This window comes from Panicum virgatum, chromosome 5N, assembly GCF_016808335.1.
Source record: "Panicum virgatum strain AP13 chromosome 5N, P.virgatum_v5, whole genome shotgun sequence".
Lineage (NCBI taxonomy): Eukaryota > Viridiplantae > Streptophyta > Magnoliopsida > Poales > Poaceae > Panicum > Panicum virgatum.
In genome coordinates this window covers 3,798,288-3,812,114 of record NC_053149.1, presented here as the reverse complement: position 1 = coordinate 3,812,114, position 13,827 = coordinate 3,798,288, and the positions used below count along the sequence as shown (strand labels likewise).

The window sequence follows — 13,827 nt, the reverse complement described above, 5'->3', positions numbered from 1 at the left end:
TGCTCTCAGCCCTCCTGATGGCTATCACATCAACTAGTGGGATTTATGCTAAGCCGTTGCCCATTCAACGGTCGAGTGGTTTGCACGATATTTGAGTTAGGTGAGATGTAACACCAACTCGGTCCTTAGGGGTGACAAGATGGATATCTCCCTTCCTTGCCCTGCCACAACGGCACGAGCACACCAAAAGGCAAATCCGTAGAAATGCCATCCATCCCGTCTAAACTTTCTTTACAAAAACACCACATTTATCCCATCCCACATACGCACACATTTTCTTTATAAAATAAACCGTATTATGAGTAAAGTCCTAAGCATTCTAATATTGATTAACGTCCAAGCAAAATCAGACATTAATCTAGGTGGTCAAGGAATGGTTATAACAAATCAAGGGGTGGCTATCCAACCGTGTTTTCATGCAGGCAAAACATATGCAATTTTATAAAACAGACCAATAGGTTGTGTTTATAAAAACTAGGACAGAAACATGCATCAAAGGATGGGATTGAACTTGCCGTCTTCGTAGCCTTCGGGGAGGTCCTGTCCTTCGGGCTCGGAGTCGCGAAACTGGTCCTCGTTCACGGGCTCACAGTACTGCTCGTCAACGGGCTCTCTTTCATTCACACCGTGGTCTATGTCACATACAAATAAACACACAATCAAGAAAAAGTAATAAAGGTTTTATCGTTGAGCTCGAATCGGAAATAATTAAGAAATGGAGTTTGGAGTAATATTTTGGGGTGGTTTCTTAACGGCATAGCCGAGACTAGGTTAAGAAAGGCGTGGTAGAGTTTCGGGTCGATCAAAGTTCGTTTGGTGCATGAAATGATAAGTTATATAAAGGGTTAGGGGTTAAATAAGGGGCCAGGGACCTGCTTGTAATTATTTCTAAGAGTGGAAGGGCTTGATCGTAATTTCTAGAAACAATCGGGACATATTGAAAAGATGTAGGGGTTTATTTATAATTAGTTTTATATGGGGGGAGGGTTTATTTCGAAATATATTAAAGGGAAGGGTTTTATTTGCAAGAATGTTAAAAGGTGGAAGGGTTCTTGAGTATTTAGAGGAAGGGCCATGGGGTTACGGGCAAAATGCCCTGTCCTCTTCCTCCCCTCGCACGGGGAAACAGGGGAGGGGGAGGCGGCTCGCCGGCGTTGCCGAATCCGGCGGCCAGGGGCTCGGGGCGGCTCCGAGGTAAGGGGAAAAGGGTCAGGGAGGCCCGCGGGGCCGATTCCCGGCCGCAGCTCGGGCGGGGTGGTCCCAGGGCGGTTTGGCCACGACGGCGGGCGGCGGCGGGCGGCGGTCGCTTCGGACCGGCGTCCCAGAGGTGTGGCAGTGAGCAAGGGGAGGGGGAAAAGCATCACGGGGCTCCGGGAACTCGATTCACCTGCTCACCTTGGGTAGTGGCGTCCTGTGGATGGCTCTCCACGGCGGCGGGCAGCGCTTGGTGGCTATGGTGGCAGTGGCGGTGCTGGGGCTCGGGAGGAAGCTGTGCGGCGGTGGCTGTGGAGCTCGGGGGGCTCTTTATAGGCGAGCAAGGAGGTGACGGCTTGGCGGGACGCGGGCGGAGGCCGGCGGCCGAGTTAATGGCGGTGGAGGGCCGGATCGGCAATGTGCGGGCGTCAACGGCGGGCGGGGTGAGTACGGCGAGGTGATGCGACGCCTCGGGCAGGCGGCGACCGTCGCAGGCGGCGCTGTGCCGAGGTTGCCGGCGCTGTGCGCCCAGGGCGACGGCGCGTGCGTGGGGGTCGGAGATGCGGCCGGCGACATGACGCATCGTCGGCTCAGCGGGCAGAGGCGAGCGGCGGGGGCACGGCTCGGGGCGCCGCGGCGTGGCGTGCGCGTGCGTGCGCACGCGTGGGCGTGTGTGCGGGCTGGGCAGGCGGGGCGCACGGCCAGGAGGCGCGCGCGGGCAGGCGGGGTTCGGGGCCGGCGGTACGCGGCTATGCAGCGTGGGGCGAGGTCGTGGACCGGGCTGGCGGCGTGTGCGCGGCCGAGCAGAGCAGGAGGGGGAAAAGCCGGGTCGGGCGGCGCTCGGGAGCAGAGAGAGAGGAGGGGAGGGCCGAGCGCGCAGGGAAGGAGAGAGGAGAGGAAAAAGAAAGAAAAGAAGAAAAATGAGAAAAGAAAAAGAAAAGAAAGGGAGAGAGAGAAGGGAGAGAAGAGAGAGGGAGAGAGATTCGCGCCGGATCCACGACGCGCGGTCGGCCACGAGCAGCGCCGATCACGCATGCACGGTCGGGTGCGTGCGCGGCCGGGTGCGTGCGCGGGTCAAGGGCGAACAGGGTGATGGATTCGGGTGTCGGGGTCGGGTCTTTCGGGGATCAGGAGATCGGGCAGAACAGGGGAAGTTCCCGAAATATTAGGGTTAGGGCTTTAGGGAAACACTTGAGCTCAACGACGGAAACTCGATTTTGAAACTAATCAGCTTACGATTTAACTTAGCGAATTTTGGGATGTTACAAGGTCTCCAGATCGGCGCCAAGGGGAGTCCAAGGAGGCCACCAGAAGCAGGGAGCCCCCCTCGTCGATTGGCAAGGGAGCCGGCAGACCAGTGGCCTGGCCTGCCTAACTCCAGCAGCAAGCCCTCGAACTCCTCGGCGTCGGGCAGCGGTTGGCGGGATGAGCTCGTTGACGAGTTCATGCCTAAGGAGGATCCCCCGCCGTTCGCAAGCATTCTTCTAGCACCAGAAACATAAGCCATGCCCACTCTCATCTGGAGGACGGGTGTGGGGTGTGAGGAAGAGAACTACCAAAAGGACTTCCATGATCCATTTTACTTGTGGAGAACCATGTTGTTGACACTGTTTTTTGACACGTGTCAAGGAAGGTGATTCTTGTGAAGGGAAGATGACCGATTTGGAAGAAACCAAAAGATACACAGGGTTGGAATCGGCCGATGGAAGTTCGTTCGATGGGCCAGGAGGATATTCTGCGAAGATGCTGATCTGCTAGCTCTGGTGCTCGGCCGATGGAGAGTTGCCGATGAAGTCAAGAAAGGAGAAGAGGATCCGGACTCTACGAGAATCTTGATGATTCGATTGTAATATTTAAAGTAGTTTATCTTTAGATAGTCTTTTCTTTTAAGTCGAGTAATATTCGCCATAATCGGCTAGGACTTGATAGCACTAGACTATAAATATGGGTTGTAAGGGACCGGAAAAACTTGATACACATCCAATACAACAAACTTTATAATTCCTTTGCACTTTTTCGGCGACATCGCCTTTTCTCTTCTTTTTTCGATGAGTTCTTTCAAGTTGATCAAGGACGCCTCACATTCGAGCGACTTGATTGCCTCACATTCGAGCGACTTGATTTGCTGGTGAGTTTTCATTTTACCGAGTATATTTGAGCTTTAGCTACCGGGCACATCGCTGTGGCTTCGTTCAAATCTATTCAAAAGTTATCGAGTTTATCTAGGCTTTGACTTTCGGGCGCATCGCTGTCGTCTCATCTAGATTTATTCATCAGTTATCGATATCGGCTAGATTTGTAGGTTTTTCTATGCTTTTTGGCCATTATCACATCTAAAAACATACTAGATCGGCTTTAGATTTTGGAGTAACACTTTTGTTATCTCAAGAGCCGGTTTAGATCTATTTTTAGCTTCACATCATCTGAGTTACACATTCGTAGCTTAGATCTTGTCATACATACACGATCGGCTGTTCAAAGCCGGTTTTGTCGTTTAGTGTATCGGCTGATCCTGCCGATACGTTCGTTTACTACGCGCTTGCATTTAATATCTTTTTGTCGTCTATAGTATCGGCAAAGCTTGCTGATACGCCCATCTGAGAGGTATTCGGAATCCCAGCCAAAACGCTCTCGAATTTGACTTTGTTTTCTCCCTTATCAATTTCAGGTCAAATTGACTGGCATGCTTTGTTGACTTTCCGTGACTCAGCGTACACTTGCCCTCGGATTCCAGTGTGTTGATTTTTGCGTCAACACATCTTTTGGCACGCCCAGTGGGACCGAAAGCTTCAACATGGTGGACATTACTGATAAATCTACAGTCAGTGAAGAGAACCAAATTCCTGTTCCTGAAGATAAACTCAAAGAAGAACAAAAGAAGGAATATGAAGAGCTGGTGGAGAAATTCAAACGTGAATGCCTCAAGTCGTACAACGTCAACAGATCTGGTGAGGTGATCAAGAAGTTTAATCTTCCATCTTTCCAGCCATTGACCGAGGCTCAACGTGAAAGCAAGATGATGGATGCAGTTGGCCAAGCTGTAGCACAAGCTGTAATCAAGAGTGCAATAGTCATGGGCAACACAGTGCACAATGTGGTGGTTAAGACTTTTACTGAAGGCATGTTTCCAGGGTGTATGGGTCCTTGCTATATACAGCCAGATCAGATGCAGTATGTTCCCTTGGAAATATATATGGCAGCAGCCCTGTCGGCTCAAAATAGCCAGGTAGGAACAAGCAACAGTCAAACTTCACCCCAGATTACTACTGCAGCATCGGCGGGTACAGCAGATCCTATTTACTCAACCACGCCGCCGATTGCTACAACTGTGCAAGATGGATCTGCGTCCGTATTTCCTAGAGGATGGGATCCTGCTACTGGGTATGGTATGCATCCGGATTTCTTTTCTACGCCATCCAAGATGCAGTTTAATGCATCGGCTTCTCAGCCGATAGCCTTTCAGCCTGATCCATCGGCCGTTCAGCCGATGGGTGCACAGCAGGATGCATCGGCAACACAACTGAATGCACAAGGCGCATGGAGTCCACAACAGATGGCACAAGCTAATGCATCGGCGCCATCGCCGATGACCCCACAACAGCGTCTTGCTATCCTGCTCCAACCCCAGTCTCCTTCGGAAGTGTTGTTGTCGCAATCTCCACATCAAAAGGGAGTAAAATGGGTATTCCACAATCAAGCAACCGGACAGATACGGTATGTCAATGTGCCATACATGGATATTACTGGTCAACAATCGGCTAACCCATTAGCTATACAGCCGATGATGACTCGGCAGATACCCAATCAGATGTCCCAGCAAGCACAACAGATGCAATCGGCTCAACAGCCGATGAACCATGTAGCTCAGCAACTTGCAATGATGACCAACACAGCGAGCGTGGCTTCTCCCCAACAGGCACTAAATGTTGAAACATAAGTTGATTGGAGCACGAAGATAGCTGAAGTGATGAGGGAGCAGTTTGGCTTAAGGCTGAAGCAACAATCTGTTATGTACAAGGCTCCCTATTCTCCGGCTTACAATCAGATTCCTCTCCCCAACAAGGACAAGATGCCTGACTTCACGAAGTTCTCAGGGCAGGGAGAAGTTTCTACAATGGAGCACGTTAACATATTCCTTCTACAGTTGGGAGAAGCGGGCAACTATGATATACTCAGAGTCCGTTTGTTCTCCTTGTCTTTGTCTGGATCGGCCTTTGCTTGGTTCACTACTTTGCCAGCAAATTCCATATTACATTGGGCCGATCTAGAGAGACAATTTCATCAATTTTTCTACTCTGGGGTTACTGAATTGAAGTTGACCAATTTGACTGGTTTAAGACAAAGAAATGATGAATCAGTTGCTGCTTTTATCCAAAGGTTCAGAGATGTCAAGAACCGATGTTACAGTTTGGTTCTGTCCAATCAGCAGTTGGCCGATGCAGCATTTAATGGGCTCTTGCCATATATTAAAGATAAATATGCATCGCAGAAGTTTGAAAGTATTAGCCAGATCGCAAGTCGGATGACAGGAGAGACTCGATCCTACGAGTCCAAGAAGCCTTTTCAGAAGAAGATCAACTATGTGGAGTATTCTGCTAATGATGAGTCTGAAGAGGAGCAAGAAATGGTCGCATCGGCTGAGTGGATACAGAACAGCAAAAAGCTGGTGACATGTCCATTTGGAAAGAAAGAGCCTGAGTCGTATGGGTTTGACATCACCAAAGCTGACAAGATCTTTGACTTGTTATTGTCGGAGGGGTTGATCAAGTTGAAGCCATATCATAAGATTTCATCAGAGGATGAGCTCAAGAATATGAAGTACTGCAAGTGGCATAACGCCACGTCGCATGATACAAATGAGTGCAAGGTCTTCCGACAGCAGATTCAGATGGCTTTCGAACAAGGGAGATTGAAATTTGAGGCTCCCAAGAAGATGATGAAGATCGACGGGCATCATTTCGCCACAAACATGGTTGATGTGGCCAGAGATGAGGGTTCTCCTCAAGCCAAGATTCTGACGTCGTCATCGGCCAAGAGATCTGGGGCTATTGATCCTAAAGCGCAGCTAGCGGCCGATGAGGTCAAAGGAAAGGGTCCGATGAAGGATGTTGGATGTTCATCGACACCACGTAGACGTGTCACGTCTCAAATGCTGTTGAACAAGTTTCGGCGTGATCGTGAAAGGCGGCAACGTAGAGAAGAAGAGGAACGACGCGAGCAAGATCATTCTACTGTTGGGAAGAAGGGTTGACATTGCCATCGGCATATGATTGTCCTGAATGCAATGGTCAAGGCAGCTGATCATATGAAAGTTCACGTCATGAGCCCTATCGGCGTGAACGCACTCCTGTGCATGATCGGCTAGGAAAAAGAGTATCGGTACATGATCGACTGGGTGGCAGGACCATGCTTTGTGATCGTGCTGGAAGAAGAATACCTGCACACGATCGGCTAGAGCAGATGGCCGATGAAAGAGTGCAAGATGATCAGCCGATGCGAAGAGATCTAGAATGTGAGCCCGATCATACTGATCAATTTCAGTGGTGTCCAGGAGGTTTGACTAGGTCTCAGAAGCGATGTGTTCAGAGGCTACGCCAGCTGGAGATCATTGAAGAAGAGCAAAGACAGATTCTGCGCAAGAAAGAGATCAAGTCACAAGTTTGGCGTGCTAAGCCCAGAGCCGATAGTGATCAAGATGCTGGATCATCGGTTGCGCCAAATAATATGGTTTTCATAATGCCGAAAGAGTTTATAGTGCCGGGCAACGAAGATCATGAACCAGAATTAGAGGAAGCCATGGCACAGTTGAATTTGGAGCCATTGCCAGCAACATTCTAGAAGCCAGAAGATGATAAGAGGCAACATCTTAAGGCATTGTTCCTGAAGGGATTCGTTGATGGCAAGCCTGTTACGAAGATGTTGGTTGATGGAGGTGCAGCTGTGAATATAATGCCCTATGTTATGCTACGCAAGCTTGGGAAGAATCAAGATGATCTGACGAAAACTGATATGATGCTCAAGGATTTCGAAGGAGTCGTATCTCCTGCTTTGGGGGCATTATACGTCGATCTCACAATTAGCAGTAAGAGCCTTCCCACTACTTTCTTTGTTATTAATGGCAAAGGTTCGTACAGTTTGCTGTTGGGTCGGGACTGGATACATGCCAATTGTTGCATTCCATCTACTATGCATCAATGTTTGATTCAATGGGTTGACGATACTATTGAAATAGTATCGGCCGATTCGTCATTCAGCGTGGCATCGGCTAAAGCCCATATAGTGAGTTATGATCGGATGAATTGTCTTTCTGGTCAAGCATGGGAGAAGGATTTCTTTCGGATGGCTGATTATGAAGTTACGTCAGAAAAGTCAGGAGATTCTTCGGGAGAATCTTGATCAATGAGAGATATGGCCGATTGTAGTATCGGCCGGATTTTGTAAGTTATAGCCAATACTAGGAAGTATTGCCTTTAGTGCAAAAAAAAATATGTAAAAGCCGATTTGCAAGTCAGATGCATCGGTTGTGACATGGCCGACACGATATGAGTTGCCCTTAGAGCAATAAATCATAAAGACAAATTTCTGGATTAAGATCAAGTTGTCTGCTAATTCTGGAGGTTGCAGTACATGAAATGATTTTACAGTAATCCTAGAGCTTCCCGAATTACTTTTATCGCGCGCAGGAGGATTTGATCAATGTTTTCGATTACTTGATTATTGTCTACTAATGAACCAGAAATCGGCCGCAAGCTTTTGTGGAGTTGGTATGCCTGACGAGCATACTTTTTCTTATCTTTCTCGAGTCTGGTGATGGCCGGTGGAATCTGAGAAAGATCGTGATCTGCAGTATCTATTGCTTGATTTACTTGATTGAGTTCCTACAGAAGACAATCATGTTTAGCCTCCAATGTAGCCTTGTTTCTCAGAATGCTGGCTCGGGTGTCATTTAGAGATTTGATCTCGCCGATGGCCGATTCTGCCAAAGTTTTGAAGTCGTCCCTCTGTTTGATGATTTCTTCCTGCTGATGACGATCAGCGAGTTATTTCTAAGCCTTGTTGAATTGTGCACGGTGGCTCTCGATGAAGGCTGCAGGAGTTAGTGCATCTTCAATTGCTTCTGGGAGTCTACCCTCCAGTTCTTCCAAGATGGCGTGGATTGGCTAAGCATTCTTGATCAGTTGGCCGATGTCTTGATTTAGAAATTGGAGGGATTCTTGGAGTTTGGCCTTGATTTCATCTGATAGTACAGTTGAATCGGCTGATGTCGCTTCTTCTCCTTCTTCCTGAGAAGTAGCTCGGATTTGAAAGGAGAACAGACTGTTGTCCGGAGACTCCTGTGCCTGAAAGGAAGATAAAGTTAAGATGGCCGATGGAAATAAAAGAGTAATGTGATCGGCCAACAGAAAGAAAGGTTGTTTACCTGCTTCAAGGGTATTTCTTCTAGATGAGAGCCAGCAGGGACGAGGGATTACGGTGAAGAGCTCGGGATTGCAGTGTTTGGCTGGCCAAGTAATTCAGATCATGCATGGACGGCAAGCTGAAGGATGATTGTCAGAAATATACAGAATATATTCATGAGCAAGTTTTGAAATCGTACCTGTATCAATGGAGATTCCGCCCTGGATTTCCTGGGAGTTGGAGGAGGAGGTGTGTTCTGAAGATTTTCTTCTTCTTCGGATTGGTGTTCAGGGGTATCTTGATTGTGAGGTGAAAATATGATCAGCATTCAGATAAAGTGAAGTAATAAAGGATTCAAGTTTTCTTACCTTCTGAAGGGGAAGAAGGAAGATTTACTGGAACATCTGTTTGAAGTACTGTTGCTGCCGAAGATTGGCCTGGAGATTTCTTTTTCTTACGCGTTATCACTTTGGTGTAAGATACTTTGCGTTTTCTCCCAGTGGTCACATCTATCAGAGTTGGAGCACCATAGCCGATATTTGGTTTATCGGCTGGCAAGGCGTAGTTGATCAGCTGCCCACTCCTGCTGATTGTTGGAGGATTCCGGTCATCATCCTGTGAAGAGTAGAAGTCAAAGGCTGCAAGTGAAAAATATTAAGAAATGTTGTGGTAGGAAAATTGACTTGTACCTCATTCTCGCCTGATTGGTAATTGTTGTCCAGAGCCATACAATATAGATTGGCCGATTTGCAGAAGATATGCGCTTGCCATTCAGACCACCATTGGATAAAAGGTGACCACAGAGCGGCGTAGCTGCGAGGGGTGTTGTGGTGGCATTTTGGCTGCGGTGAACCTGGCAAGCAAGTTGTTCGGCGCTGGTCCCATGGACGATTGGTAGAATACATTTGGTGTACTCTTGAGCTGCATTAGAATTTGGGATGTGTCCATGTAACCTCTCCTATAATTTCTCTCTTTTCGGCCTAGCCGACCTCACGTTGTTCTCCCTCAGCTTGCCGAGATAATCTTTGTAAGTGTCATTGTAACGGCTCCGTCTCGGAGCTCTTTCGATCAATGAAATAGTAGGTGGGGACCCCCCCCCCCCGAATTTGTTCGGAAAAAAAATTGAGACTGACCTTAGCAAGTAATGCCACTGCCAATCTTATTGTGTTATTTGCAGAGTTGTATACTTGCTCATGCTAATCAATGTTTGAATAGAATGGGAGTCACCATTAGCGATACTCTAAAACTAATCATAATTTATTATCATTTTGTTTTATCGTACATACTCTGTCTTGTAGTTACTTCATGCATACTATCCATGTGCCTCAAACATAATTTTGATAGTGCATGTACCGTATTGAAAATGCTGATATAGAACAGAAGACCAAGTTCCTCTTTTGGTATTCAATAATTATTTTAGGGTCAACGACGTGCTATGTGGTGAAGACGAGGAAGTCCCATCCGTCTTATACTGTGAAGACCCAAGACTGTGCACTTCTGCAGTCGGTGCTATTTATCCTACTAACCTCTTTTGTTGACTAATATGTTTAGTGGACATTCCCGAATGCACACCGCACACGCCTAAGCATAAGGCCAGAATTGATCGTGATATTCATCGTGCAATGTTAGCACCAGGGTTTACCTTTTCGTTTTTTTTCCGAATCCCGCCGTTTGCCGGAAACGAAATTTCGGTCGAAATTTCGCCGAAATTCGCTAATTCCGAACGGAAAGTGAATTCAAATTCAAAAAACGAAATTTCGGTGAATTCCGACCGAAATTTCGGTTTTGTCACCGTAAAATGATGCAAATTAACAGAAAATGATGTGTATATATGGAAAAATTGAAAATTTTGGCAAAATTTCCCCTGATTATGTGTATATTGACAGTTCATAATGCATAACATATATATAACTCCACAAAACAATGACAAATACACAATTTAACACATAACTCATGTCCAAAGTCCACACATACAACGTAATACATCCAAAGTCCATTAGAATTATTACACATAACTCATGTCCAAAGTCCACACATAGAACGCAATACATCCAAAGTCCCTTAGAATTATTACAATCCAAAGATACAACAGAGGCAAAGACATAGTCCAGAATAATCCATGTAGCATATTCTCTGCATTTAAATATTTATGTGAAATAAATTGAATAAGTAGAGGAAGCAAAACGTATAGATAAGTTCTGTTGATAGGATAAGTACCTGCATTCTTCGGTCCTCAAATCTCTCTCCCGGTGGTCCCTCATACGGCTCGTCTGTTGGTGGCAAATACACGTACGTAGGTGGGCGATATTGCAACTGTGGAGCTCGATATGGTAGGTAGCCGTGATAATCCAAATAAGGCAATGCTGCAACTGCCTGCGGAAGTGGCGGGTTCACCACCCCTGGTGGTGGCCACAGAAAGCCCCCTGCAGGGGGAGAAGTACTGTAAGGGTTGTAGTACTGACCACTAGAGGCAGAGTTGGAGCTATCTTCATCATATGCAAGTGGGGCCTGTCGACCATGTCGATGTGTCGATGTTGTTTGTCGTTGTGAAGTAGGTGCTCCATGATCTGTATCTTGTGTTGCATGGGTGAAGTCCTCCTCCCCAGTGAACCTTATAGTAGGAGATATACGATAACCACCACTTTCGTTGCCATCATTGCCATCACCTTCACTGCTACTGGAATCATCATCATCATCATCATCATCATCATCATCATCATCATCATCATCATCATCACCAATGTCCTCACCACCACTAGGCTCAGGTGTGGTATCGTCACTACCTAACTCCTCCTCAGTGCAGGCTTTTTTGTAGTTCGAACCATTATCCGTGACAAGCTGAACCACATTGTGAGGCTCCACTTTCATGACCACTGCTCGTATCTCCTGCACAACATTGCCAATGTGATATGCGTATGGTACTATATTTTATGCCAAGGTGAGAACAATGCATCGATACATGGACTTACCTTCAACAAGTATTGATGGTCCTGTATTTTGTAGGACGCATTGATGGACTTCAAGAAATACATGGTGCCACCGCTATACACCAAGAAATTAATGACCGAATTACGCATAGGCCCCGTCCACGAATCACACATGATCGTGACTCCACATTCATCCCACTCGTTCTTCCACTTCTCTATCTCTTTCTCTATCTCCTTCACATTCTCATCCAAATATTTTCCATCTATCTCCCTCCCTGATGATATTTTGATTCCAACACCTGCGGTCATAGAAGAGAAAGCATTAAGATCACAATGAAGGATATGTAATGTAGCTCAAAATATACATTATTACCTTGTTTCTGGGTCTCCACGATCGCAGCTTTAAAGTATGGGTCATCGACTTTCCGGCCGGGAATACCGACAGCATGGCACGCCTTCGCCCATGCCCTCCCTAGAAGCTCTCTTGATGTCCTCCCCTTGACAGTCCATGGGCCGGTATCAATCCTTTGCTGTCGTGGAGCACTGCTCAAACCTAGGTGGTAGTCCCTAACCCTCTCGGGGACTTGTGACTGACTCCTTCTGAACATCGAAGGCTGTGGTCCACCACTGCCTCCAACACCACCACTTATAGATCCAGAAGCAGCTCCAGATCCGCCACCCCTCTCGTATCGTGGCCCAGCTTGCTGCATAAAGTCATACTCTTGGCGGGACTGGTGTAAGGCAGCCTGTAGCTCTGCATCCTCGTCGTGCCCCTGGCCACCCTCCTCCTCTAGGTCAGTGTGCCGCCCCCTTGCTGCTTGGTCCCTCAGCACTCTTTCTCGGGCCCTTGCTTTTGCTCTAACCTTGTTCCTGTCCAACTGCTCACTAAAGAATTGCTTAACTTCGATCGGAACCGAAGGGCAGTCCTTCACATCTTTCCCCCTATGTGCCAAATGCTCTTTGAACCGTGTTGCTCCTCCCCCACCCTTCTCCTCCCTGCAATACTTGCATTTGAAACCACCCCCGACCTTTTGGCCATGCTCCCAAACTACGTCTGGCATTGTCCTACAATTACAGAAAAATAGCACGGTGTAAGTTCATGAATATCACATAGTATCTACAATTCGTGCTCTTTTTCATCATACAAACTAGCACGGTGTAAGTTCATGAATCGGCTATTAAATTCATCACTAATATTCAATACAATTCATATCCAAAATGTTTGAATGATTTTTTCTATACATTCCATGCCAAATCAACTAACAAATCCTAACATTTCCTCTAACCCTAGCTTCCCAATTTCCTCTAACTAGCATGAAGTTCATCACATATCAGCAGTAACTAACTTAGATCAACATCAACAAGCATCACCATCGCAAAATACTCTCTCATACCTTTCTTTCCCGGAGCCAGCGCCGAAATCCGGACAGAAGTAGCGTTTTTTCGCCGGTAAGACAGCGAAATCCGGTCGGGATGCAGTGGTATGCCGCCGCGCCTTCCCAGCAGCGGGATCCTCTACATTCCGGCCGAAATCCGGTGTTTTTCCGCCGAAATTTCGGTGCTACGCGCCGAAATCTACTGCTGGCGGCGGCGGAAGGGCGAAGGGACGAAGGGGAAAAGAGAGGAGAGCGAGGAAGGCACTGGAAGAGTAACGAGCTGCGTCGGGGCGGACCCAGGTGAGTTGGGTAGGTTAAAACGCTTAACGGGTTTATTATTGGTTAACGGGTCTGAAACCATTTAGTGATTTTAACCAACCAAATCAACTTATTTTTCAATTACTTCAAGTGCTAATTGCTCAGAAAAACACCTAGTTTTTTATCATATTTTTTACATATTTTTTTACAAATTTTTTTGAATTTTTGAATTTTGAAACGAAATTTACCGAAATTCCACTTCCCGGTAACTACCGAAAACGAAAAAAAATACCGAAATTTCGCCGAAATTTCACCGAAATTTTAAACCTTGGTTAGCACCCATAACTTTGTACCTTGGGTGCTTGTCCAAGATGAAGCCTATTCTTGATATTTGTGATGGATGAATGGAATTACCCTTCAAAAAATTGGTTTAAGAATTATAAGAATATGATATCGTGTCTACCACCAGGTTTAGCAATTGGTTGCAATCTTATCTCTTTCACACATATATCTCCATCCATCGAAGAAGGCAGATGTTTGTTCCCAAACTTCTCTCTCTCTGTGGAGTGTTTTTGGGTCAGCTAATTAATTACAATGGTATGCCACTCTAGTTCATTTTTTCTCCCAAATTGTTTACGTATAATATCATTCTAGTTCATTTTATCAACTTTTTG

General features: G+C 46.6%; 1 protein-coding gene across 1 annotated transcript; it reads right to left on the bottom strand.

The window, feature by feature from the left end:
* Positions 1-6,965: 6,965 nt before the first annotated feature.
* Positions 6,966-12,961, bottom strand: LOC120672970. Its single transcript, XM_039953615.1, has 6 exons — positions 11,893-12,961; positions 11,562-11,818; positions 10,810-11,478; positions 9,726-9,788; positions 9,076-9,207; positions 6,966-7,028 (listed from the first exon to the last, which is right to left on the bottom strand). Exons 1-6 carry the CDS (start codon positions 12,578-12,580, stop codon positions 6,966-6,968), a joined length of 1,872 nt encoding a protein of 623 aa, XP_039809549.1. The 5' UTR covers positions 12,581-12,961.
* Positions 12,962-13,827: the final 866 nt, after the last annotated feature.